Source organism: Saccostrea cucullata, unplaced genomic scaffold (assembly GCF_032062105.1).
Source record: "Saccostrea cucullata isolate Sc308-1 unplaced genomic scaffold, CSIRO_AGI_Scuc_v1 ctg8466, whole genome shotgun sequence".
NCBI lineage: Eukaryota > Metazoa > Mollusca > Bivalvia > Ostreida > Ostreidae > Saccostrea > Saccostrea cuccullata.
This window is the reverse complement of record NW_026927914.1, coordinates 4,315-26,224: the sequence shown is the minus strand read 5'-3', so window position 1 is coordinate 26,224 and position 21,910 is coordinate 4,315. Positions and strand designations below refer to the sequence as shown.

Sequence of the window (21,910 nt, the reverse complement as noted above, 5' to 3'; positions counted from 1 at the left end):
TTTAAACTATTCTTTATGTAATACAGGCTTCTCAAGTTTCACTGCAAAAGCTTAAGACCTTTTAAAGATACATGTATTGTTTTTTATTTGTTGTTTAACATCCCTCTCAAGAATATTTCATTCATATGGAAACACCACCACTTGCAGGTGGAAAGCTGCAAATGTTGTCTATAATCGGCACTTAGGGCCATTGAGCAGTGAGGATCTTTTTCGTGCCAGCACCTACCAGTACTGTGGCACACTGGGCCTTGGTTAATACGGTCTCATCTGAAGGACAGTCTCCACAATTTGGATTCAAACCTGAGACGAACAGATCAACACCTTACTTCGCTACTCTAAATCAGACGCTCTAACAACTGTCCTGCATATCATCAGAATCTAAAACATGTATATAGGGGGGTAATGACAGACCAAAATCGAAAATCCCCAAAGGGGAAGAAAAACTTTCATAATTCTTTAGATGAAAGTGAATTCATACAAGTTTCACCACTGAGAAAACTTTACATTTACAAACTCTCCTCAAAATAAAATTGTTCATTATATGTTCAAAACATAAGTACATGTACTCTTTACCAATCTGTGTCCTGAAGTTAGGCCCACTTAGAGATAAATACATCAAGAATAATCTACACAGCATAAAAACAATTTTATTGACAGTCTCATCACCTCACAGTGGCAGTACATGTATTGTTCCTCATTTCATTTCAATCTAGAGTGAACAAATCTGTATGATACTTGACATGCATCTGATGCAGTTTTCACTCATATCTTTACATGTCACAATGATGAAAGAGCACTCTATATGTATGTTACATTCAGTTATTTCAATCATTCAACCATTTGTTCTATAGCTATCTCTTTCTAAATGACTTGGCAAAATCAAACGGTGATTTCTGTTTTGGCTTCTCCTGTTCTTGTCTTTGTCTTTCCTGCTCTTCCTACAAAATAAAGCAAATTGATAACAACTTTAACACATCAATTATAAATGCACATGTCAATTATTAGGTAGTTAATAAAATGTCACTTTTCTTTTATAGTGTACTGAATTCCATCTAGATCCCTAAACTACATGTTCCTATATTCTATGGAAGCAGTTAGATAAAGAGCTAACCTGAAGGAGTAACTGATTTTCTCTAAATTTGGCAATAGGGTCATCAAACTGCATGTAGTATTCTAAAACTGTACGAACATCCTCGATCTTACTGTGTGCCAGAGCTGGAAAAAAGATTATAATCATTTTCGTTTTTAAGAAGGCTTTCATATCACCAAAAGCTTGAATTCCTCTAAATGACATATACAGCGAAATAACATTAACAAAGCAGGTGATAAAAGAAAGACTATTAAAATGGATTGTTAATTTCTGACAAATATTCTTTGTATAAGTTTAGAATACCATTATTTTATTCATAAGCTACTGTAAACAGGGTTATTTTAGCCCTTTCACACTTGCAAACGATTTTGCCTTCTTTTGATTTTGCCCTGCCACAGTTTTGTTAAAAAAATTACACTGTGTTATTTTTAAACTTGCCCATCTGTAACTAGGGCAAAAACAAAAGGGGGCGATAGTTTCCCTGTATACAGTATATTATGAACAATGAAATTTATTACACTGTATAGAATGAAAAGGGATAGAGTAAATTCCAGTTTTTAAAATCGTTTTCTGGTAGAAATAATGCTAGCTTTAGGTGGCGCCTCCCCCCCCCCCCCCTTCTCTCACTATCTCACAGATAACCTACTTTGTAGAAAAGAAGCCAGATCAAACAGTGCAGTGTCATTCTCGTCTCCGTCCCACTCTTTCAGAACAAACGCGTTGTTCCTCTGCAGCTTCACTGACTTCGACTTACAGTCAATCATTATAACTTTGTTTAGGTCTCTGTTTAAATAGGACAAATCCTGAAAAAAAATTCATTTATATCTTCAATCAATAATATGCCTCAAATGCTTGATTTTTCAGAGAGTTTTATGACTATGACGTGATATTTTAATTTGTACATGTGTCTTTGATCAAGGTTATACTCACTTTGACGTGATCTTTGCCGTCATACCACGTGGCGTCTCTGTATAACTTGTACATGACATGTCCTTGTTGATCAAGGCTGTGAATCACAGGAACAGCATTCTGAAAAATATCATAGACTTCAATTTAGGAAATAGTTTACCACTGTGAAAGCTATGCATAAATTAATGCTTTTACCACTTTGTAAACTATCCATAAGTTAACGTTTTACCGCTGTGTACATTATTCATTCATTAATACTTTTACAATCAGCTTTTACCATGCCAGTCTCTGAGGTGTACACGACAGTCTCAAACAGAGGTGGCCCGACGGCCTGGAGGAAATAATCCACCCCGGGTCTCTTCTTAAACCTCCATCCATTCTTAATCTGTAAGTGGAAAGCCAACCATTCAGAAGAGAGAGAACTTTCAAGACATGCTCATCAACATAACATTTTAGAAATTTTAAAATCTGGACCTTCAGTTTTTTAAGCTGGAATGTACAGTAAGTCTACTCTAGCTTAAAAATCTGAAAATTTGTTATGAGCAGGTGCCCTCTATATAAAATGTCGACACATATTTGTTTGTATGAGTCAGAGTTGACCATTCTTATTGGCTAGACAAACTAAAGGTTTGTTATAAGCAGGTGCCCTCTATCTATGTAGACACGTTACTTGTACCGGTATGAGATAGAGTTTACCGTCCACTCCGGTTTGTTATAAGCAGGTGCTCTCTATCTATGTAGACACGTTACTTGTACCGGTATGAGATAGAGTTTACCGTCCACTCCGGTTTGTTATAAGCAGGTGCTCTCTATCTATGTAGACACGTTACTTGTACCGGTATGAGATAGAGCTTACCGACCACTCTGGTTTGTTATGAGCAGGTGCCCTGTATTTATGTAGACACATGTTACTTGTATGAGATAGAGCTTACCGTCCACTCTGGCTTGACAAACTAAAGGTTTTGTTATAAGCAGGTGCCCTCTACTTATGTAGACACATGTTACTTGTATGAGTCAGAGTTTACCGTCCACTCCGGTTTGTTATGAGCAGGTACCCTCTATTTATAAAGACACATGTTACTTGTATAAGTCAGTGTTTACCGTCCACTCCGGCTTGACCAGGATCCCGGTGATCTCCATGACCAGTGTATAGGGGGGCTGGACAAAGGGGGGCTGGAGGGGCTCAGGGAGCAGCTTCTTCCTGGAGGGCTCCTCCATCTCCTGTTATCAGAAAACAGTAAAGTGTAATGTTAACAAGTGTAAAGTCTGATTCAGCAAGTGTAAAGTCTAATTCATCTCCTGTTATCAGAATACAGCAAGTGTAAAAGTGTAATGTCAACAAGTGTGAAGTCTGATTCAGCAAGTGTAAAGTCTAATTCATCTCCTGTTATCAGAATACAGCAAGTGTAAAAGTGTAATGTCAATAAGTGTGAAGTCTGGTTCAACAAGTGTAAAGTCTGATTCATCTCCTGTTATCAGAATACAGCAAGTGTAAAAGTGTAATGTCAACAAGTGTAAAGTCTGATTCATCTAATGTAAAGACTGATTTATCATTTATCTAGTGTAATGTCTGATTCATCTAGTATTATGTCAACAAGTGTTAAGTCTGGTTCAACAAGTGTAAAGTCTTATTCGACAAGTGTAATGTCAATAAGTGTAAAATCTTGTTCACCAAGTGTAAAGTATGATTCAACAAGTGTAAAAACTGATTCTACAACTGTAAATTGTGATTCATCAAGTGTAAATTAACAGGTGTAAAGTCTGATTCAACAAATGTAAAGTCTGATTCATCAAGTGTATCAACAAGTGTAATTCAACTAGTTTAAAGTCTGGTTCATTGTTAATCTGATTCATCAAGTGTAAAATCTGATTCATCAAGTGTACGGACTGATTCATTCTAAATGGCTAATAATGACTCAATGGAACAGATAGCATGTTACATATGGTTAATAATTATGTTTAAGAAATATACCTGTTTCTTGATTTTAAAGGTGGCAACACTTCTTCGAATGGAGAAACCTGCAGCAAACAAGATGTGTTACATGGTAGATGATTACTATATTATAGAACAAAGTCTTATCCAGGGTTCTCCATCATTTAGAATATTACGGTGTTGCAGAGATTAGGTGAAGCACTAAAATTTTGTGGTATTTTCACGATCAAATTCGCAACTGAATCACTATTCATTATACCAGGTTATTACAAAAGAATACATGCACACACTTTTTTAAAAAATCGCTAATTTGTTACACAAATGGTATGGTCGTACATATTGATTAAAGTAAAAACATATAAAAACATTTTTTAAAGTAAATTTGTCATAATTGTTTGTCAGTTTTCTTGATCCAATTACCAAATTACAAAAAAAAGAATCTTCAGAAAAGTAAAATTCTTTTAGGAGTTCTTTGAACATGTTGAAAATTTTATTTATATACATCAATACGATCTACGACGTAATGTTTGACTTACAGTGCTAACATAATTCTACAGCCGTGGCTCTATAGAAAAGACATATTTATTTTTTTTAATAATTCAATCTATTTTAATGCAACTACCAATTAACCGTTACATGGAACCAAAAGTGTGAAAACAAATTATTTGTCTTTGTTCCTTCACGCGTAAAGTCCGGCAAGGGTATAGGAGATAATTGATTATGCAAGGTGAAGCCCTAGTAATTAAGTGCTCTATCTTTTAGAATTGAAAGACGGTAGAGTTGATTGATTAAAATTTCAGTTAGAGAGAATTTAAATGTTTGGATTTTCTAATTATCACAGATATCACTGTGTCGGCAAAATTTTTACTGTGTCACACACAAAATTTGAATCGCTACTGTGTCGGAGAAAAAAATTTACTGTGTCGGGAGCAACACAGTAAAACAGCTCATGGAGAACCCTGCTTATCATAAGGTGTTAATTATTGTCACATTTTACTTGTAGATAATTTTTTTTAATGTGAAATATTTTTAAATAAAAAATACTTTCATTCAGCATTAAGTTGCACAGAACTCTCAAGCTATGACAAACGTACAGTACCCTATTACAATTAACATGATTTACTATTAATGTACTTGGCCTTGAAAATTCTTACCTTTTCCAAATTCATCCTCAACCTACAAGACAAAGGATAAGTTTGACAGAATTTGTTAGACGTGCATACTGGGAATGACCTAAATTATGTACATTTAAGCAGAAAAAATAATAAAAACAATTAAAATTAGGTGAACTACTGCAAGAATTAATGCACAGATACAAGCATGATTTAAGGAAGATTTATCATACTTACAACATTGCCTTCTGGGTCTGTTGGTGGTAGGCCTAAAAAAATGTACATTAACCGTTTACATGTAGTTTTAATGGTCACTGTCAAATCAAGTGTAAATAAATTGTAAAATAATAAACTAGAACTTGAATTCTGAACTCTAGAGTCATTTAGATTATTGCAGTTTCTGTCTTATACACTTATTTTTCATATATTTTTGATAAATTTCTCAATGAATTTCAATGAAATATGTTTCAATGAAATAAATGTCATTGAGAAAAATATTAAAAATATATAATGCCTTTACCGAGCCACATCAGCCAGCACTGTAATATCCAGGGACAATACTGGTTCTTGTCATGTGACAGTACATACAGTGCATCAAAATTTAGACTGCATGTGTCTCATGCAGTTTGAAGTTTACATGGTCAAATCAAAGTTGCAAGTTTTACTCAGCTGTGTGAATCTGCGATCGCCCATACAGTCACAGCATAAAAGTAAAACATATTAATTTATTTGTACAGAAGTAAATTGTTCATTGTAAAAATCTTAATTTTGGGCATAGCAAAGATTTTTCTTAGGGCTGGGATGATATATCGAGATATCGATATATCGTGATATATGTGAGGACGATACACATATCGTTACATTTGAAAAAATATCGAAATATTGCCCCAAAAAATCTGACTTCTGTTTTTCTTTGTTTATTTAACATTTGGGGTTTAATATATAAAATAAATAACTTAAATATATATATAGATATGAAATAAATAATAATTAACACCACTTGAGTAAAATATTTTTGTTTTACAACATATAAACAACTATTTTGAATAAAATATTCTCATTTGCAAAGAAATAATTTGTTTATTTCAATGCAAAAAAAGATTTTATAAGCAATTAAACATGTGATACATATATCGTATCGTGGCTCAAATATCGTGATACATATCGATATAGAAAAAGTTGTATCATCCAAGTCCTAATTTTTCTTACATTCAGAACATTTAACAGTCAGAGGATTACTTTTATTTTTCAAATTAGAATGAAAAAACAAACAAAAATAAAAAAAACCTTGAAAAGTTTTAACTTCTTTTACACATATGTGGGTTATGTCACAGGGGCTTGCTCCCAGCGTGTAATATAAATTACTTGTATTTATTTTTAAAAATCACATATAATTATTACCGTATATGATTTTTAAAAATAAATGTTTAAATTCAGCGTAATTTTCTTTATAAAATCCATGACTTTTAAGTTTCTATAACACATGCGAAAAATTGTAGGAACTACACGTATATGCTACACAGTAGGAACTATATGCATATTCAATACTCTAAGAAAATCAAAAATGTACAATGTTTTAACTCTATTTCATACAAAAAACTATAACACCGTTATATTAAGTAATGTAAAAATACAACAAATGGGCATTTAAAATGCGTTATGTGATGTTGCAACATCATGAACAGCTCTTACGCAACTGTTACGTTTATTACTTACACCAAATTTTGAAGGGTGCTAAATTCACTTTAAAGATTAACGAAATAAACAATTATGAAGAGGGAAAATTAATGAATGTAAATACATGTATAAGCATTGGATTCATATTTTTGGATGTCGCCTTGTCGGCGGTCCCATAACACACAGGTGGCCATGCCGACAAATAATCGTACCGCACCAGTATTCAGTTTGTTGGCATGGCCAGGTATGTTATAGGACCAACAACATCCAGAAATATGAATTCAATGCTTAAATAATTATTACACGCCGGGAACAAGCCCCTATTGTTATGTGATTTTCTCACCTAAAATATATGCACCATAAACACACCCTGCTGAAAAAGAAGCGAGTGTGAACCACATAAAATATTCCCCGTACTTCTTCCATTTGGATTTTTTCTCATCTCCCTTTTCAGAGTTCACGTTTGAGTCTGACGTAACACTGTTGTTATATATAACACTCCTGCTATGAAACAACCGATCAGTCGACCTTCGGAAAAACACACAAGCACATAAACCTAGCGGGGACCGTAATGTATCTGGTCGATAAAAATATCGAAAGTTTGTTATAGATCTAGTGTTATCATAAAAATCACATTTGATGCTTGTTCCCTTATTAAAAAGTATTCGTTTAAATAAACATGTGGACCTGAGAGCTGACATTTTTACCGGAAATAGTATCCAGCATAGTAAAATCTAGAGTTTTTCTATGTAGTAAAATTCCGGAAAAGTATTTAAGCACAGTAAGCAGAACGCGGGACTGAAAAATCTTTTTATATCTTATTTCTTAAAGATATATTTAATGTATATTGTACGCAAGCAGCAAACACAAGTCTTTTAAAATAAATAATATAAATAATAAAATATCAGAGGTGAGACAAGGTGCCATGGAGGAGTGAGTATTCCCTGTATACCAGTCACGCCCGCCGTGTGCTCCTTGTCATGGTCGGAAAATACAGAACTTTTTAAAAGTCTTTTCAGTTAAGACTGTTGATATTCTTGTTTCATTGATCAACTTCATTTTCAGTAACCAGAATAACAAGTCATACTGAATACATGTATAGGAGAGTGGGATTGGGAGAAGTACGATGGGGACAGAGGTGTGGGGATGATTTTGATACTTAGGCTCTAGAAGTTGGGGAAGAAACCAGTACTGGAGTGTGGGGAGGCAGGGTCGGGATGATACTAGTAATGGTGGTGTGTGGTGGTGGGGTGATACTTGTAATTGGGTTGTAGGAAGGTGAGGGATGATACACCAGTACTGGGGGAAGATGGGGGATGATACCAGTACTGGGGGAAAGTAAGGGGATGATGCCAGTACGGGGGAAGGTGAGGGATTATACCAGTTCTGGGGGAATTGAGGGGATTATAGCAGTTCTGAGGGAATTGAGGGAATGATACCAGTACTGGGGGAGGTGAGGGGTTGAGAGAAGTACTAGGGAACAGAGGTGTGGGGATGATACTGATACTTAGGCTCTAGAAGTTGGGGAAGAAACCAGTACTGGAGTGTGGGGAGGCAGGGTCGGGATGATACTAGTAATGGTGGTGTGTGGTGGTGGGGTGATACTTGTAATTGGGTTGTAGGAAGGTGAGGGATGATACCAGTACTGGGGGAAGATGGGGGATGATACCAGTACTGGGGGAAAGTAAGGGGATGATGCCAATACGGGGGAAGGTGAGGGATTATACCAGTTCTGGGGGAGGTGAGGGGTTGATACCAGTACTGGGGAGGTGAGGGGAGGATACCAGCACTGAGGGAGGTGAGGGGTTGATATCAGTACTGAGGGAAGGTGAGGGGTTGATATCAGTACTGGGGGAAGGTGAGGGGATGATATCAGGACTGTTGGAAGGTGAGGGGATGATACCAGTGCTGGGGAAAGTGATTAAGGGATGATACCAGTACTGGGGGAAGGTGTGGGGATGTTACCAGTGCCGTGGAAAGTAATTAGGGTATGATACCAGTATTGTGGGAAGGTGAGGGGATGATACCAGTGCTGGGGAAAGGTGAGGGGATGTTACCAGTACTGGGGGAAGATGAGGGGATGATACTAGATCTAGGGGAAGGTAAGAGGATGATACCAGTACAAGGGGAAGTGAGGGGATGATACCAGTACTGTGGAAGGTAAGGGCATGATACCAGTACTGGGAAGGGTGAGGGAATGATACCAGTACTGGGCGAAGGTGAGGGGGATGATACCATTATTGGGGGAAGGTGAGGGGGTGATACAGGTACTGGGGGAAGGTCAGGGGATGATACCAGTACTGGGGATGGTCAGGGGATGATACCAGTACTGGGGAAGTGAGGGGATGATACCAGTATTGGGGAAGGTGAGGGGATGATACCAGTACTGGGAAGGGTGAGAGCATGATACCAGTACTGGGCGAAGGTGAGGGGATGATACAAGTATTGGGGGATATGAGGGAAGGATACCAGTGCTGGAGAGATGAGGGGATGATAGCAGTACTTGATGAAGTAAGGGGATGATACCAGTACAGGGGGAAGGTGAGGGATTATACCAGTTCTGGGGGAAGGTGAGGGGATAATATCAGTACTGGGGGAAGGTGAAGGGATGATACCAGTACTGGGGAAGGATAGGGGATGATACCAGTACTGAGGAAGGTAAAAGGGATGGTAACTGTACTGGGAAAAGTAAAGAGGATGGTACCAGTACTGGGGGAAGGTGAGGGGATGGTACCAGTACTGGGGAAGGTAAAGGGGATGGTACAGTACTGGGGGAAGGTGAGGGGATGATACCAGTACTGAGGGAGGTGAGGGGATGATACCAGTACAGGGGGAAGGTGAGGGATTATACCAGTTCTGGGGGAAGGTGAGGGGATAGGGGATGAAACCAGTACTGGGGGAAGATGAGTGGATGATACCAGTAATGGGGAGGGTGAGGGGATGATACCAGTACTGAGGAAGGTAAAGGGGATGGTAACTGTACTGGGGAAAGTAATGGGGATGGTACCAGTACTAGGGGAAGGTAAGGGGATGGTACCAGTACTGGGGAAAGTAAAGGGGATGGTACCAGTACTGGGGGAAGGTGAGGGGATGATACCAGTACTGAGGGAGGTGAGGGGATGATACCAGTACAGGGGGAAGGTGAGGGATTATACCAGTTCTGGGGGAAGGTGAGGGGATAGGGGATGAAACCAGTACTGGGGGAAGATGAGTGGATGATACCAGTAATGGGGAGGGTGAGGGGATGATACCAGTACTGAGGAAGGTAAAGGGGATGGTAACTGTACTGGGGAAAGTAATGGGGATGGTACCAGTACTAGGGGAAGGTAAGGGGATGGTACCAGTACTGGGGAAAGTAAAGGGGATGGTACCAGTACTGGGTGAAGGTGAGGGGATGATACCAGTACTGAGGGAAGGTGCAGGGATAGGGGATGATACAGTACTGGGGGAAGATGAGTGGATGATACCAGTACTGGGGGGAGGTGAGGGGATGATACCAGTACTGAGGGAAGGTGAGGGAATGATACCAGTACTAGGGGAAGGTGAGGGGATCATACCAGTACTGGGGGAAGTGATTAAGGGATGATACCAGTACTGGGGGGAAGGTGAGGGGATGTTTCCAGTACTGGGGGAAGATGAGGGGATGATACTAGATCTGGGGGAAGGTAAGAGGATGATACCAATACAAGGGGAAGTGAGGGGATGATACCACTACTGGGGAAGGTAAGGGCATGATGCCAGTACTGGGAAGGGTGAGGGAATGATACCAATACTGGGCGAAGATGAGGGGATGATATCAGTACTAGGGGTAAGTGAGGGGATGATACAAGTATTGGGGGAAGGATACCAGTACTGGGGAGATGAGGAGATGATAGCAGTACTTGAGGAAGGTAAGGGGATGATACCTGTACAGGGGGAAGGTGAGGGATTATACCAGTTCTGGGGAAGTGAGGGGATGATACCAGTACTGGAGGAAGATGAGGGGAGGATACCAGTACTGGGGAAGATGAGGGGATGATACCAGAACTGGGGGAAGGTTAGGGGATGATACCAGTACTGGAGGAAAGTGAGGGGATGATATCAATACTGGGGAAGATGAGGGGATGATACCAGTACTGGGAAGGGTGAGGTTATGATACCAGTAATGGGTGATGGTCAGGGGATGATAGGGTAGGTGAGGGGATGATAGAAGTATTGGGGGAGGTGATGGGAGGATACTAGAACTGGGGGAGGTGAGGGGATGATACCAATGCTGGGGGAGGTGAGGGGATAATATCAGAACTAGGGGTAGGTGAGGGGATGACACAAGTATTGGGGGAGGTGAAGGGATGATATCAGTACTTGAGGAAGGTAAGGGGATGATACCAGTACGGGGGGAAGATGAGGGATTATATCAGTTCTGGGGAAAGTGAGGGGATGATACCAGTACTGTAGGAAGGTGAAGGGATGATACCAGTACTAAGAGAAGGTGAGGGGATTATTCCAGTACTGGGGAAGGTGAGGGGATGATGCCAGTACTGGGGTAGGTGAGGGGATGATACCAGCACTGGGGAAGGTAAAGGGGATGGTAACTGTACTGGGGAAAGTAAAGGGGATGGTACCAGTATTGGGGGAAGGTGAGGGGATGATACCAGTACTGAGGGAGGTGAGGGGATGATACCAGTACAGGGAGAAGGTGAGGGATTATATCAGTTCTGGAGGAAGGTGAGGGGATAATATCAGTACTGGGGGAAGGTGAGGGGATGATACCAGTAATGGGGAGGGATAGGGGATGATACCAGTACTGGGGGAAGGTGAGGGGATGATACCAGTATTGAGGAAGGTAAAGGGGATGGTAACTGTACTGGGGAAAGTAAAGGGGATGGTACCAGTACTGGGGAAGGTAAAGGGGATGGTACCAGTACTGGGGAAGGTAAAGGGGATGGTACCAGTACTGGGGAAGGTAAAGGGGATGGTACCAGTACTGGGGGAAGGTGAGGGGATGATACCAGTACTGAGGGAGGTGAGGGGATGATACCAGTACAGGGAGAAGGTGAGGGATTATATCAGTTCTGGGGGAATGTGAGGGGATAATATCAGTACTGGGGGAAGGTGAGGGGATGATACCAGTAATGGGGAAGGATAGGGGATGATACCAGTACTGGGGGAAGGTGAGGAGATGATACCAGTACTGGGGGAAGGTGAGGGGATGATACCAGTACTGAGGAAGGTCAAGGGGATGGTAACTATACTGGGGGAAGGTGAGGGGATGATACCAGTACTGGGGAAGGTAAAGGGGATGGCACCAGTACTGGGGGAAGGTGAGAAGATGGTACCAGTACTGAGGGAAGGTGAGGGGATGATACCAGTACTGAGGGAGGTGAGGGGATGATACCAGTACAGGGGGAAGGTGAGGGATTATACCAGTTCTAGGGGAAGGTGAGGGGATAATATCAGTACTGGGGGAAGGTGAGGGGATGATATTAGTACTAGTGGTAGGTGAGGGATCATACAAGTATTGGGGGGAAGGATACCAGTACTGGGGAGGTGTGGGGATGATACCAGTACTTGAGGAAGGTAAGGGGATGATACCAGTACAGGGGGGAGGTGAGGGATTATACCAGTTCTTGGGAAGTGAGGGGATGATACCAGTACTGGAGGAAGATGAGGGGATGATACCAGTACTGGGGAAGATTAGGGAATGATACCAGAACTGGGAAGGGTGAGGTTATGATACCAGTAATGGGTGAAGGTCAGGGGGTTATATCAGTACTATGGGTAGGTGAGGTGATGATACAAGTATTGGGGGAGGTGAGGGGAGGATACCAGAACTGGGGGAGGTGAGGGGATAATATCAGTACTAGGGGTAGGTGAGGGGATGATACAAGTATTTGGGGAGGTGTGGGGATGATACCAGTACTTGAGGAAGGTAAGGGGATGATACCAGTACAGGGGGAAGGTGAGGGATTATATCAGTTCTGGGGGAAGTGAGGGGATGATACCAGTACTAGAGGAAAGTGAGGGGATGATACCAGTACTGGGGAAAGTGAGGGGATGATGCCAGTACTGAGGAAGGTAAAGGGGATGGTAACAGTACTGGGGAAGGTAAAGGGGATGATGGTACCAGTACTGGGGGAAGGTGAGGGGACGATAACAGTACTGGGAGAAGGTAAAGGGGATGGTACCAGTACTGGGGGAAGGTGAGGGGATGACACCAGTACTGGGGGAAAGTAAGGGGATGATACCAGTAAGGGGGAAGGTGAAGGATGATACCAGCACTGGGAAGGGTGAGGGAATGATACCAGTACTGGGGGAGGTGAGGGAATGGTACCAGTTCTGGGGAAAGGTGAGGGGACGATACCAGTACTGGGGAAGGTGAGGGGATGATACCATTACTTGGTGAGGTGATGATACCAATATTGGGGGAAGGTGAGGGGATGATACCAGTTCTCGGGAAGGTGAGGGGATGATACCAGTACTGGGGTGTGGGGAGGTAGTTAAATGATAAAAGAAGTGACATGTACTGTATTCAGGAGATGACTTAAAATGAAATTAAATATCAAATTTTTTTTTTAAAATGTTGAGTGATTATGAACTCTAAAATAACAATACTGAAGACATATTGTACAATAAAATATTTATTTTTATACAAATACATGTACATATAAACAATACCAGTAACAAGCAATGTTGGTCCATTCATAAACATTTTTTCCACAAGATAAATGTTTGTATGCAATAAACTCTAAGCTTTCATAAATTTATCAACTATACACAACTGCATCATTTCAATGAATAAATATAATTCAATGATATAATCTGGTAAATTTTTTTTTAAATATTTGGTTTTGAGATAAGAAAAAAAACCATGGATTCAATAGATTTACTTATGGCATAAAGAAGTGATAAACTGAAGGGCCACAGAGCTCACCTGAGTAACATCTACCTCCAGGCAAAGTTCAACCTTAAGTTCATCATTACACAATTTCAGGTTTTAGTATACTGAACTTTCCACAAATTTTGACTTTTCTGGCCTAGAGGTTCTATTGAGATGACTGTTTGGGAGCCTAATTGTATTTTTGCCTTTTCATGATTATTTCCCTTTGGAAGTGGCCATGGCTCTTGAAAGGTTTTGACTTTTTTTTAAAACCTAAGAATGCTATGTGCCTGCTTTTAGTTGGACGAAGAGACAGACAGCTAGCAGGAGGGATGACAGACAAAGGTGATCAGAAAAGCTTACAGCTCATGTGAGTTAGATCCTCATAGAGTCAATTTGTAAAACAAAACTGATATGAGTTTGAACCCTACACATTTGGAAAAAGTTGAATTTTCTTGCTTTGGTCAAGTTGGTCCATTAAAAGCAATTATCATAACAAAAACGAAAAACTTTATTGACAGCCAAACAGACAATGAGATGAATAATTTAGAACAGCTCACTTGAGCCTTTGGCCGACTAAATGTACACATGAATAACTTTGAACAGTAATAATATTAGAAAAAAAATCTTTCAGTTAAACTTCTTTAGGAACATGCACATTTACAAGAACATTTTTACAGGGATATTGAAAAGATTCTACTCTTTTCTGTAAAAACAATGTATTGAATTAAAACTCAGTCTCTTTTGTACCAGACAAAATCTCAAGTTCCATCATCAAGGTGCTCTAACAATAAAATGTATCAATTGATGAAGATGGTCATTATAAACAAAGTCAACCATTGCAGAAACCTAAACGAATGTTCAGAATCTGAACTACAGTGTCAGTATGCAATACATTATTAAGCTTTTGCAGCAGGCAGATATTAAAATATACATGTATAGAGATGAGTACAAAAAATAGTATTTACATGTAATTCTATAGAGACCAAAATCTCACTCTGTATTGAGAGATAGTTTCCAGTGAAGGTACTGAAAATGGCCGCATGGACAGTCATCTGAACTTCACAACCACCTCATCATTTTACAAAAAAAATCAAATTAATAATGTATTATGTCAAACTTAAAAATTAATTAAAAAGAAATATGATACATGTATGTAGAAAAAATAATCCAGATTATAACACTGGATCTAACAAAATACTTGCATACATCATGAAAATGTCAGTACATTGAACAGGTCCAAAGACTATTTCTACCTACGTAGCTATGTAGGTATTTAAACCTACCCAAAGTAGCTATTTTTACCTACTTTTTGTATTATCTGCATTTTGTGACCAAAAGACCAAATGGCGCAAGTGAATACCATATATTTTGATACAGTCACACTAATGATGAATACAATGAAATTTTGGCCAAATAATGATTACTTCCTAAATCTTCAATTTTACATTAATTTCTATGCAAAATTGTTAATTTATGAAGTAATCATTTTTTGGTCAAATTTTTGTCATATCCATCATCAGTGACTATCAAGAAATATGGTATTCACCATATTGCCCCGTTCAGCCATTTGGCCACAAAATGCAAATAAAGCAGAAAGTAGGTAAAAATAGCTACTTTGGGTAGGTTTAAATACCTACATAGCTATTAATAGCTATATAGGTAGAAATAGTCTTTGGACTGGTCCTGTTGATGGCAAGAAATGTAAATGGCACACTGCTATCAGTATAATTGTATTCCGACTCTCCCCTCCCCCACCTTCTTTCACAAGAATATAAACAACTTTGTATGGAAATGTATGATGTAATGAACTCTGTTATGCAATTTGTACACTGATCACATGATGAAATGACAGCACAGCCACTGACTTAACAACAGATACACATGAACAACAATATCACACCCCCCCCCCCCCATCAAACCTGTAGGCAACACCATTATCTGACAACAAAATCATTTATAAAGACTTTGCTTTGAAATTGACTGAATACAAGTATAAGATAATTACTCACAACACTATCCATTTTGTTACAAAAATCTTGGAATCACATTTATTCTCCCAAATCTGATATAAGTACTGATATATTACTTAGTATGTGATCTGAAGTGGATAAAATGTTTAATAATTATCACGCTTTTGTAAAATCATCAGAAAATGTTTTTGAATTCACAATAACTGTATGGGACTCATCTGATAATCTACATGCTCTGTAACCCATGAATGATGCACAATGATTTTCTCTATGAGGGAGCTTGTGGGACTCAAACCCATGGTTTGCAATGATGGATAACTTATGACTAAATGGATATCAAAAAAAAAGTTTACACTGCCTACATATCATTACAAAAATATAAACAGCTAACATCACAGGACTCTAGTTCTGGACTTCTTCACTGGGTCTACGTGAACTGCTTGTGTCTGAGAATTCATCCACATCTGAGCTGATTTCAAGGTCATTGTCCCTCAAGCCTTCCCGATGTGATGATGTCATTATTATTGGAGGCTCATTATGTTCCACTCTGTAAGGATGTAATGATGTCATAATTATTGGAGATTCATTGTTCTCCGTCCCCTCACGATCTAACGATGGATGTTCGGAGTCCTCCACTTCCTCCCCATCTAACGACGTCATCATTATGGGAGGCCCGCTGAGACTTGAATAACAGTGTTCAGGGGGAGATAAATGGGGATAATAAGGAGGAATCCAGCACACACTGGCTGGAGTTGTCCCTCTTGTACAGATCTCTACACAGGAAGTGCTCATGGCTTCAGCGTAAGAAGGCGGGTCCTCTATCTGCTCATTCACTTCCTCTGGCAGGAGAACGGAGTGGTTCAGATCCGATTCCGTGGCCTCCATATAGCTGGGTGGGGCATTGTCATCTGTGCTGCTACAAGAAAATAAAATTTCTCTTCGAGCAGAAAAAAAAATCTTTTGATTTATATTTACTATTTTCAACATAAGAAAGATCTGTCATCACTCTTTTGTAAAAGCATCAAGAAACACCTTATAATTTATATTATCTGCATGGGAACCTTTAATACCATTTCACTATTGTACATATCATTGTTTGCATTTTACTCTTACCTGTATATTTCATTGTTCAACCTTATATTTTAATAAAAGTTGTACATTGCACTCTTACCTGTACATTTAAGTCTTACCTGTATATATTACTCTTACCTGTACATTTAAGTCTTACCTGTATATATTACTCTTACCTGTATATATTACTCTTACCTGTATATATTACTCTTACCTGTATATATTACTCTTACCTGTGCATATTACTCTTACCTGTATATATTACTCTTACCTGTGTATATTACTCTTACCTGTACATTTAAGTCTTACCTGTGTATATTACTCTTACCTGTGTATATTACTCTTACCTGTATATATTACTCTTACCTGTATATATTACTCTTACCTGTGTATATTACTCTTACCTGTGTATATTACTCTTACCTGTATATATTACTCTTACCTGTGTATATTACTCTTACCTGTGTATATTACTCTTACCTGTATATACTACTCTTACCTTTGTATATTAGTCTTACCTGTACATTTAAGTCTTACCTGTATATATTACTCTTACCTGTATATATTACTCTTACCTGTACATTTAAGTCTTACCTGTGTATATTACTCTTACCTGTATATATTACTCTTACCTGTATATATTTCTCTTACCTGTATATATTACTCTTACCTGTGTATATTACTCTTACCTGTATATATTACTCTTACCTGTGTATATTACTCTTACCTGTACATTTAAGTCTTACCTGTATATATTACTCTTACCTGTGTATATTACTCTTACCTGTAGATTTCACTCTTACCTGTACATTTCACTCGGAGTCAAAGCCTCAATAATAACAGTCTCTGGGGGATTGTCGCCATCTTGATTTACTGCCATTGTGGCTATGGCTTGTCTTCTCTGCTGTAAATTAAAATTCATATTGAAATTCCTTGATATTTTGAAAATTTGTGTCTTAACCAAACCTAAACATAGGAATAAGCTATAAATGTGTTATAGTTTTAATACATCAACTGTGAAATCTCTTCATTTACATGGTATATTTGTCAAATCCCCAGTCTCCTGAGTTGACCTATCTGTACTCCCATCTCCAGCCCTCTGAGTTGACCTATCTGGAATTCCATCCTTAGCCTTTTAAGTTAACCTGTCTGTACTTCCATCTCCAGTCTATTGAGTTAACCTGTCTGTACTTCCATCCCCAGACTCCTGAGTTAACCTATCTATACTCCCATCTCCAGCCTCCTGAGTTAACCTATCTGTACTTCCATCTCCAGCCTCCTGAGTTAACCTATCTATACTCCCATCTCCAGCCTCCTGAGTTAACCTATCTGTACTTCCATCTCCAGCCTCCTGAGTTAACCTATCTGTACTTCCATCCTCAGAATCCTGAGTTGACCTATCTGTACCTAGCTCCTCATCCTCCTGAGTTGACCTATCTGTACTTCCATCCTCAGCATCCAGAGTTAACTTATCTCTACCTCCTGAGCCTCCTGAGTTAACTTTTTCCTTAACCTCTTGTTTTGACCACCTGTACTTAGCTCCTCAGTCTCCTGAGTCTTACCTCCTCATTCTCTTGAGTTGAAGTATTTTTACTTAATTCCTCAGCCTCTTGAGTTAACCTATCTGTACCTAGCTCCTCAGTTTCCCGAGTTGACCTATCTGTACCTACCTCCTCAGCCTCCTGAGCTAATCTATCTGTACTTCCCTCCACATTCTCCTGATTTGACCTATCTGTACTTATACTTCCTCAGCCACTTGAGTTGACCTATCTGTACTAACCTCCTCAGCTTGTCTCTCCAGAAGCTGTTCTTTTCTGGCTTGTAAGAACTGACATGAAGCAACAAGGAACACAATGAGAGAAAAACCAATCAAGATGGGGCCTGCTTCAACAATACCACTTAATCCAGCTATAATCAAAATAAAACCCTCAGTAAATCAAAGTAAGTTCAGTGATTGGGAAGGGCTTGCGTCATGCGCCATAGTCGCATTGAAGTGAAAAATGGCGCATTAAATCAATCAATCATGGCGCCAAGGTGCGCATTCAATTTTTTGCAATGTTATTTGGAAATATTTTGTGTACGACTTTCTTTCTTGTTTTACTTTCGTTTCAAATGCAGTCAATCTCATTGGTTGAAACCTGTCAAAAAGTACTTCCGGTTAAACGAAGCGATACTTTATTCATTTGTTTGGTAGGGCTGTTCCCTTTCCAAACTGTCATAATTTTTAAACAAAATATGGGTCAGTTACATTCTAGGCAAGTTCCTTTAAATTTGCTACATTTCATGCGTTAAAAATCAGATCCGGTTAATAAAAATCGTGTTTTCTCTCGTATTTCATATTTGTTTGTCACTTTGTTATTTCTTGAAATGGCCCTTCAGATTATATTGATGGCCCATTCATTTTCAAAATGGCCCATCAAAAATGTTGACAGTTGTGCCATAGTCCCATTGACCATTTTGGCCTTCCCAATCACTGTAAGTTTTATCATAAATTGATAATTACTTACTTCTTTCAAAATATCTGTACAAAAAAGGATACACACACTAGAATTGATATTAAGGTGCAAAATATTATTTATTTAAAAATACAAAGTTTTGTAAATGTTTATCCACATTCATGTACACATGATACAGAATACTAGATTTGAAGATAATACATTTACAATACACATACCTATCCAGGTCAACATTATACCAATGGTCAGCAGGATCCCAGCTATGACCCCGAGAAAGAGTCCCCTAAAGCATGGCTGCTTCCCCCGGGGCTGGACGGTGCCAAAGAAGGTGTGGTGGGTGGACGACCATTGCTGTCTGCGACTCACCGAGATGTGGCTCACCCGGAACATGGTCATTCCCCAGTCTCCATGGTAACCAAGGGGTGTTTGATGAGTGAGCACTCTCCCTTTTCATAATCAAAAAAATCAGGTAAATAGTTTTATTCTTGCATAGTTATCATAATTTTATAAAAAAGAAAATTATGAGGATTGAAGACTGACTTATGATGTATGGCTCTCAGAACAGAAATTCAGTGAAGGGTAGATTCCTTTCTTCATGACACATGCATTAACTGAAGCTGTTTATTTTGAAGAAAAATGTTCAGGGCTAACTTTTAAGTAAAGGGTGCTGTATTCTTTTGAATTGGAAATTTTAAATTAAAAATACGTGTATTGACAAATGAAAATACTGAAATAATGAAATTGGAAATATTGATGACAAATTATGTTTTAGTTTCACAGCAGGTGCTGGCACGAAAAAGATCCCTCCCAGTTCAATAGCCCTAGGTGCTGAGTATAGGACAAAATTTGCAGCTCGATCTCCCCTGGCAAGTGGTTGCCTCTCCATATGAGTGAAAAATTCTCGAGAGGGACGTTAAACGACATGCAATCAATCAATCTAATCAAGCTAATTAAGGCAGCTTGACTATATGGGCAGAGTATAGCTGCAGAACTGTAGCATTATGATTTAATATATTAGTCTTTGACCATAACGCTACAGATCCCGTGATGCAAAAAATGTGCAATTTACAGCGCAAGATTTTTTGCGCAATGTTTGGAAGAATTTCTCCCCTTTCCAACATTGGTAAATTATTTACCTTTCCCTCCATAACTCTAGACATTTTTTTAAATATATCTGTATATTTTGTCCACCTCCAAACCCTTCATAATCGTCTCTACAAGCGACAAACTTGCTTGAGCTAAATTTTTCTGCAATCCCTCAGATAATTCAACTCAAGCTAGTTTATCGCCCATAGAGGCGACTATAAAGGGTTTAGAGGTAGATTATAAAATATACAAATTCATGGTTTAAGAATGTCTGACATTAGGGGATGAAAGGTAGACGAATTACCAATGTTGGAAAGGGAAGAAATTCTCCCAAATAGTGTGCAAAAAATCTTGTGCCATAAATTGCACATTTTTTGCATTATGGGATCTGTAGCGTTATGGTCAAAGACTAAATATATAAATTACCATCATAACGCTACAGATCTGCAGCTAGACAGAGTATTAGCTGAAGTATTGACATTTTAATAGACCATGAAGCATCCTATATTAAGTTCTGATATAAAATATCTTATTGTATCAAGGAATTTATAAAAGTTTAAAGCAGCAGCGGCTATAAAACATTAATTTTAAATTAATTTTCAAAAGATAATTTATATCCTAAAATTTCTTTATCAATTTTGAGAAAAAAAGTTGACATTCAACATTGTTTTTGTTTTTAATTGAACTGAAATTTTCCAACATTTCAAATTCTTATTCATTATGAAGCATACAGTCATGCAGTTAAACACATTAACTCCATGCATGTACAGTGATGTTTGTCGTGTGCATTTATGCCTCTCATATTAATGCAACGATAATCGTTAAAATACTTCACTTCAACATATAACTCAGTGATATTGCACTTCTAAGATTTAATTCAGTTCATACTCTTTGGTGTCACCATTGTCTTCAGATTCCAAGAGGTAAGATTTATTTTTACCTTTTGACACATTCCTTTAAACATAAATCCTCCAGCTGTTAAAATTTCAGAGTATCCCTAAGAAATCAGTACATGATTATGAGGAAAAGACATGAAACCAAGAGCTAGGTCCAATCCCAAAAAACTAAACTGTCTGAATTCTAAACGTAAAGAAAATTTAAAACAAAGAAAAATCAAAAAATCCACACTTACGGTACTCCCCCTTCTTGCCAGCATCAGCAACGTTTGTTGTTAGAATGAAATTGTCAAAGGAGTTCCGCAAGCATTATATAGCTTTGTTGGAAAATTCTAGAGGTATTCCGAGAATGGGCACCTGAAAGGTAAAGGTCATTTACTCATCAAATATGGCGGAGCTTCAGTTTGAGGCACCGCTAGCCAAGTTTGAAAACGAGGAATGGAATGAATACAGTGAATTTCAGGAAGCTATAACGGTAGAAAATATTCTAAAAGAAGCTGAATCTCATCAAACGAGTGAAGTGAACGAGCACGAGGACAGTGAACACTTTACAGAGCCTTATTCTGGCTCGTTAGAAGATCTCGTGAACTCTTTTGACGAGAAAATTACCAAGTGTTTCTGCAATTTTGAGGAGAATGTTAATGACAAAATAGCCCCTGTACAAATACGAAGCCAAGAAGAGATAATTAATGATTGTCAGTGAGTAATTATTGTCATTATTTACGTCTATATTTCACAGTCACAGGAGAGGATCAAAGATTTTTTTTTGTTTTGGTATGGGGTGTTTGTGACAAATATTCTTCACATGTCCAGGATTGGTTTATATCAGCCGTCTGTTAAGACATTTGTGA

The 21,910-nt window shown here is 38.6% G+C and overlaps 5 protein-coding genes across 5 annotated transcripts; all 5 read right to left on the bottom strand.

The window, feature by feature from the left end:
- Positions 1-642: 642 nt before the first annotated feature.
- LOC134275853 (mitochondrial import inner membrane translocase subunit TIM50-like) lies at positions 643-7,470 on the bottom strand. Its single transcript, XM_062758144.1, has 10 exons — positions 7,065-7,470; positions 5,282-5,313; positions 5,087-5,108; positions 3,972-4,018; positions 3,101-3,220; positions 2,277-2,384; positions 2,021-2,119; positions 1,737-1,893; positions 1,112-1,215; positions 643-938 (listed from the first exon to the last, which is right to left on the bottom strand). Exons 1-10 carry the CDS (start codon positions 7,420-7,422, stop codon positions 852-854), a joined length of 1,134 nt encoding a protein of 377 aa, XP_062614128.1. The 5' UTR covers positions 7,423-7,470; the 3' UTR covers positions 643-851.
- A 474-nt stretch (positions 7,471-7,944) lies between these two features.
- Positions 7,945-8,959, bottom strand: LOC134275856 (uncharacterized). The gene is made up of 3 exons (XM_062758147.1): positions 8,719-8,959; positions 8,262-8,629; positions 7,945-8,136 (listed from the first exon to the last, which is right to left on the bottom strand). Exons 1-3 carry the CDS (start codon positions 8,957-8,959, stop codon positions 7,945-7,947), a joined length of 801 nt encoding a protein of 266 aa, XP_062614131.1.
- Positions 8,960-9,031: 72 nt separating this feature from the next.
- Positions 9,032-10,276, bottom strand: LOC134275855 (skin secretory protein xP2-like). Its single transcript, XM_062758146.1, has 2 exons — positions 9,848-10,276; positions 9,032-9,673 (listed from the first exon to the last, which is right to left on the bottom strand). Exons 1-2 carry the CDS (start codon positions 10,274-10,276, stop codon positions 9,032-9,034), a joined length of 1,071 nt encoding a protein of 356 aa, XP_062614130.1.
- Positions 10,277-11,198: 922 nt separating this feature from the next.
- Positions 11,199-13,220, bottom strand: LOC134275854 (adhesive plaque matrix protein-like). Its single transcript, XM_062758145.1, has 2 exons — positions 12,733-13,220; positions 11,199-12,384 (listed from the first exon to the last, which is right to left on the bottom strand). Exons 1-2 carry the CDS (start codon positions 13,218-13,220, stop codon positions 11,199-11,201), a joined length of 1,674 nt encoding a protein of 557 aa, XP_062614129.1.
- A 2,621-nt stretch (positions 13,221-15,841) lies between these two features.
- Positions 15,842-21,371, bottom strand: LOC134275852 (uncharacterized). The gene is made up of 5 exons (XM_062758143.1): positions 21,296-21,371; positions 19,296-19,523; positions 18,402-18,529; positions 17,425-17,525; positions 15,842-16,466 (listed from the first exon to the last, which is right to left on the bottom strand). The coding sequence occupies exons 2-5, from the start codon at positions 19,471-19,473 to the stop codon at positions 15,953-15,955; spliced, it is 921 nt and encodes a 306-aa protein (XP_062614127.1). The 5' UTR covers positions 19,474-19,523; positions 21,296-21,371; the 3' UTR covers positions 15,842-15,952.
- Between the last annotated feature and the right edge of the window lie 539 nt (positions 21,372-21,910).

Coding starts and splice junctions, on each gene's coding strand:
- LOC134275853 (XM_062758144.1), bottom strand. CDS start 7,422: ATGTCAGCTCTCAGGTCCACATGTTTATTTAAACGAATACTTTTTAAT. Junction 3,221..3,971: donor CCTTTAAAATCAAGAAACAG/GTATATTTCTTA, acceptor TTCTGATAACAG/GAGATGGAGGAGCCCTCCAG. Junction 1,216..1,736: donor TCTGGCTTCTTTTCTACAAA/GTAGGTTATCTG, acceptor TCTTTTTTCCAG/CTCTGGCACACAGTAAGATC.
- LOC134275856 (XM_062758147.1), bottom strand. CDS start 8,959: ATGGTATCATCCCCCTCACCTTCGCCCAGTACTGGTATCATTCCCTCA. Junction 8,630..8,718: donor CTCACCTTCCCACAATACTG/GTATCATACCCT, acceptor CACTTTCCCCAG/CACTGGTATCATCCCCTCAC. Junction 8,137..8,261: donor CCCTGCCTCCCCACACTCCA/GTACTGGTTTCT, acceptor CAATTCCCTCAG/AACTGCTATAATCCCCTCAA.
- LOC134275855 (XM_062758146.1), bottom strand. CDS start 10,276: ATGATCCCCTCACCTTCCCCTAGTACTGGTATCATTCCCTCACCTTCC. Junction 9,674..9,847: donor CTCACCTTCCCCCTGTACTG/GTATCATCCCCT, acceptor TACCTTCCTCAG/TACTGGTATCATCCCCTCAC.
- LOC134275854 (XM_062758145.1), bottom strand. CDS start 13,220: ATGTCACTTCTTTTATCATTTAACTACCTCCCCACACCCCAGTACTGG. Junction 12,385..12,732: donor CCTCACTTTCCCCAGTACTG/GTATCATCCCCT, acceptor AATCTTCCCCAG/TACTGGTATCATCCCCTCAT.
- LOC134275852 (XM_062758143.1), bottom strand. CDS start 19,473: ATGACCATGTTCCGGGTGAGCCACATCTCGGTGAGTCGCAGACAGCAA. Junction 17,526..18,401: donor TGGAGAGACAAGCTGAGGAG/GTTAGTACAGAT, acceptor TTTAATTTACAG/CAGAGAAGACAAGCCATAGC. Junction 16,467..17,424: donor ACTCCGAGTGAAATGTACAG/GTAAGAGTGAAA, acceptor ATTTTCTTGTAG/CAGCACAGATGACAATGCCC.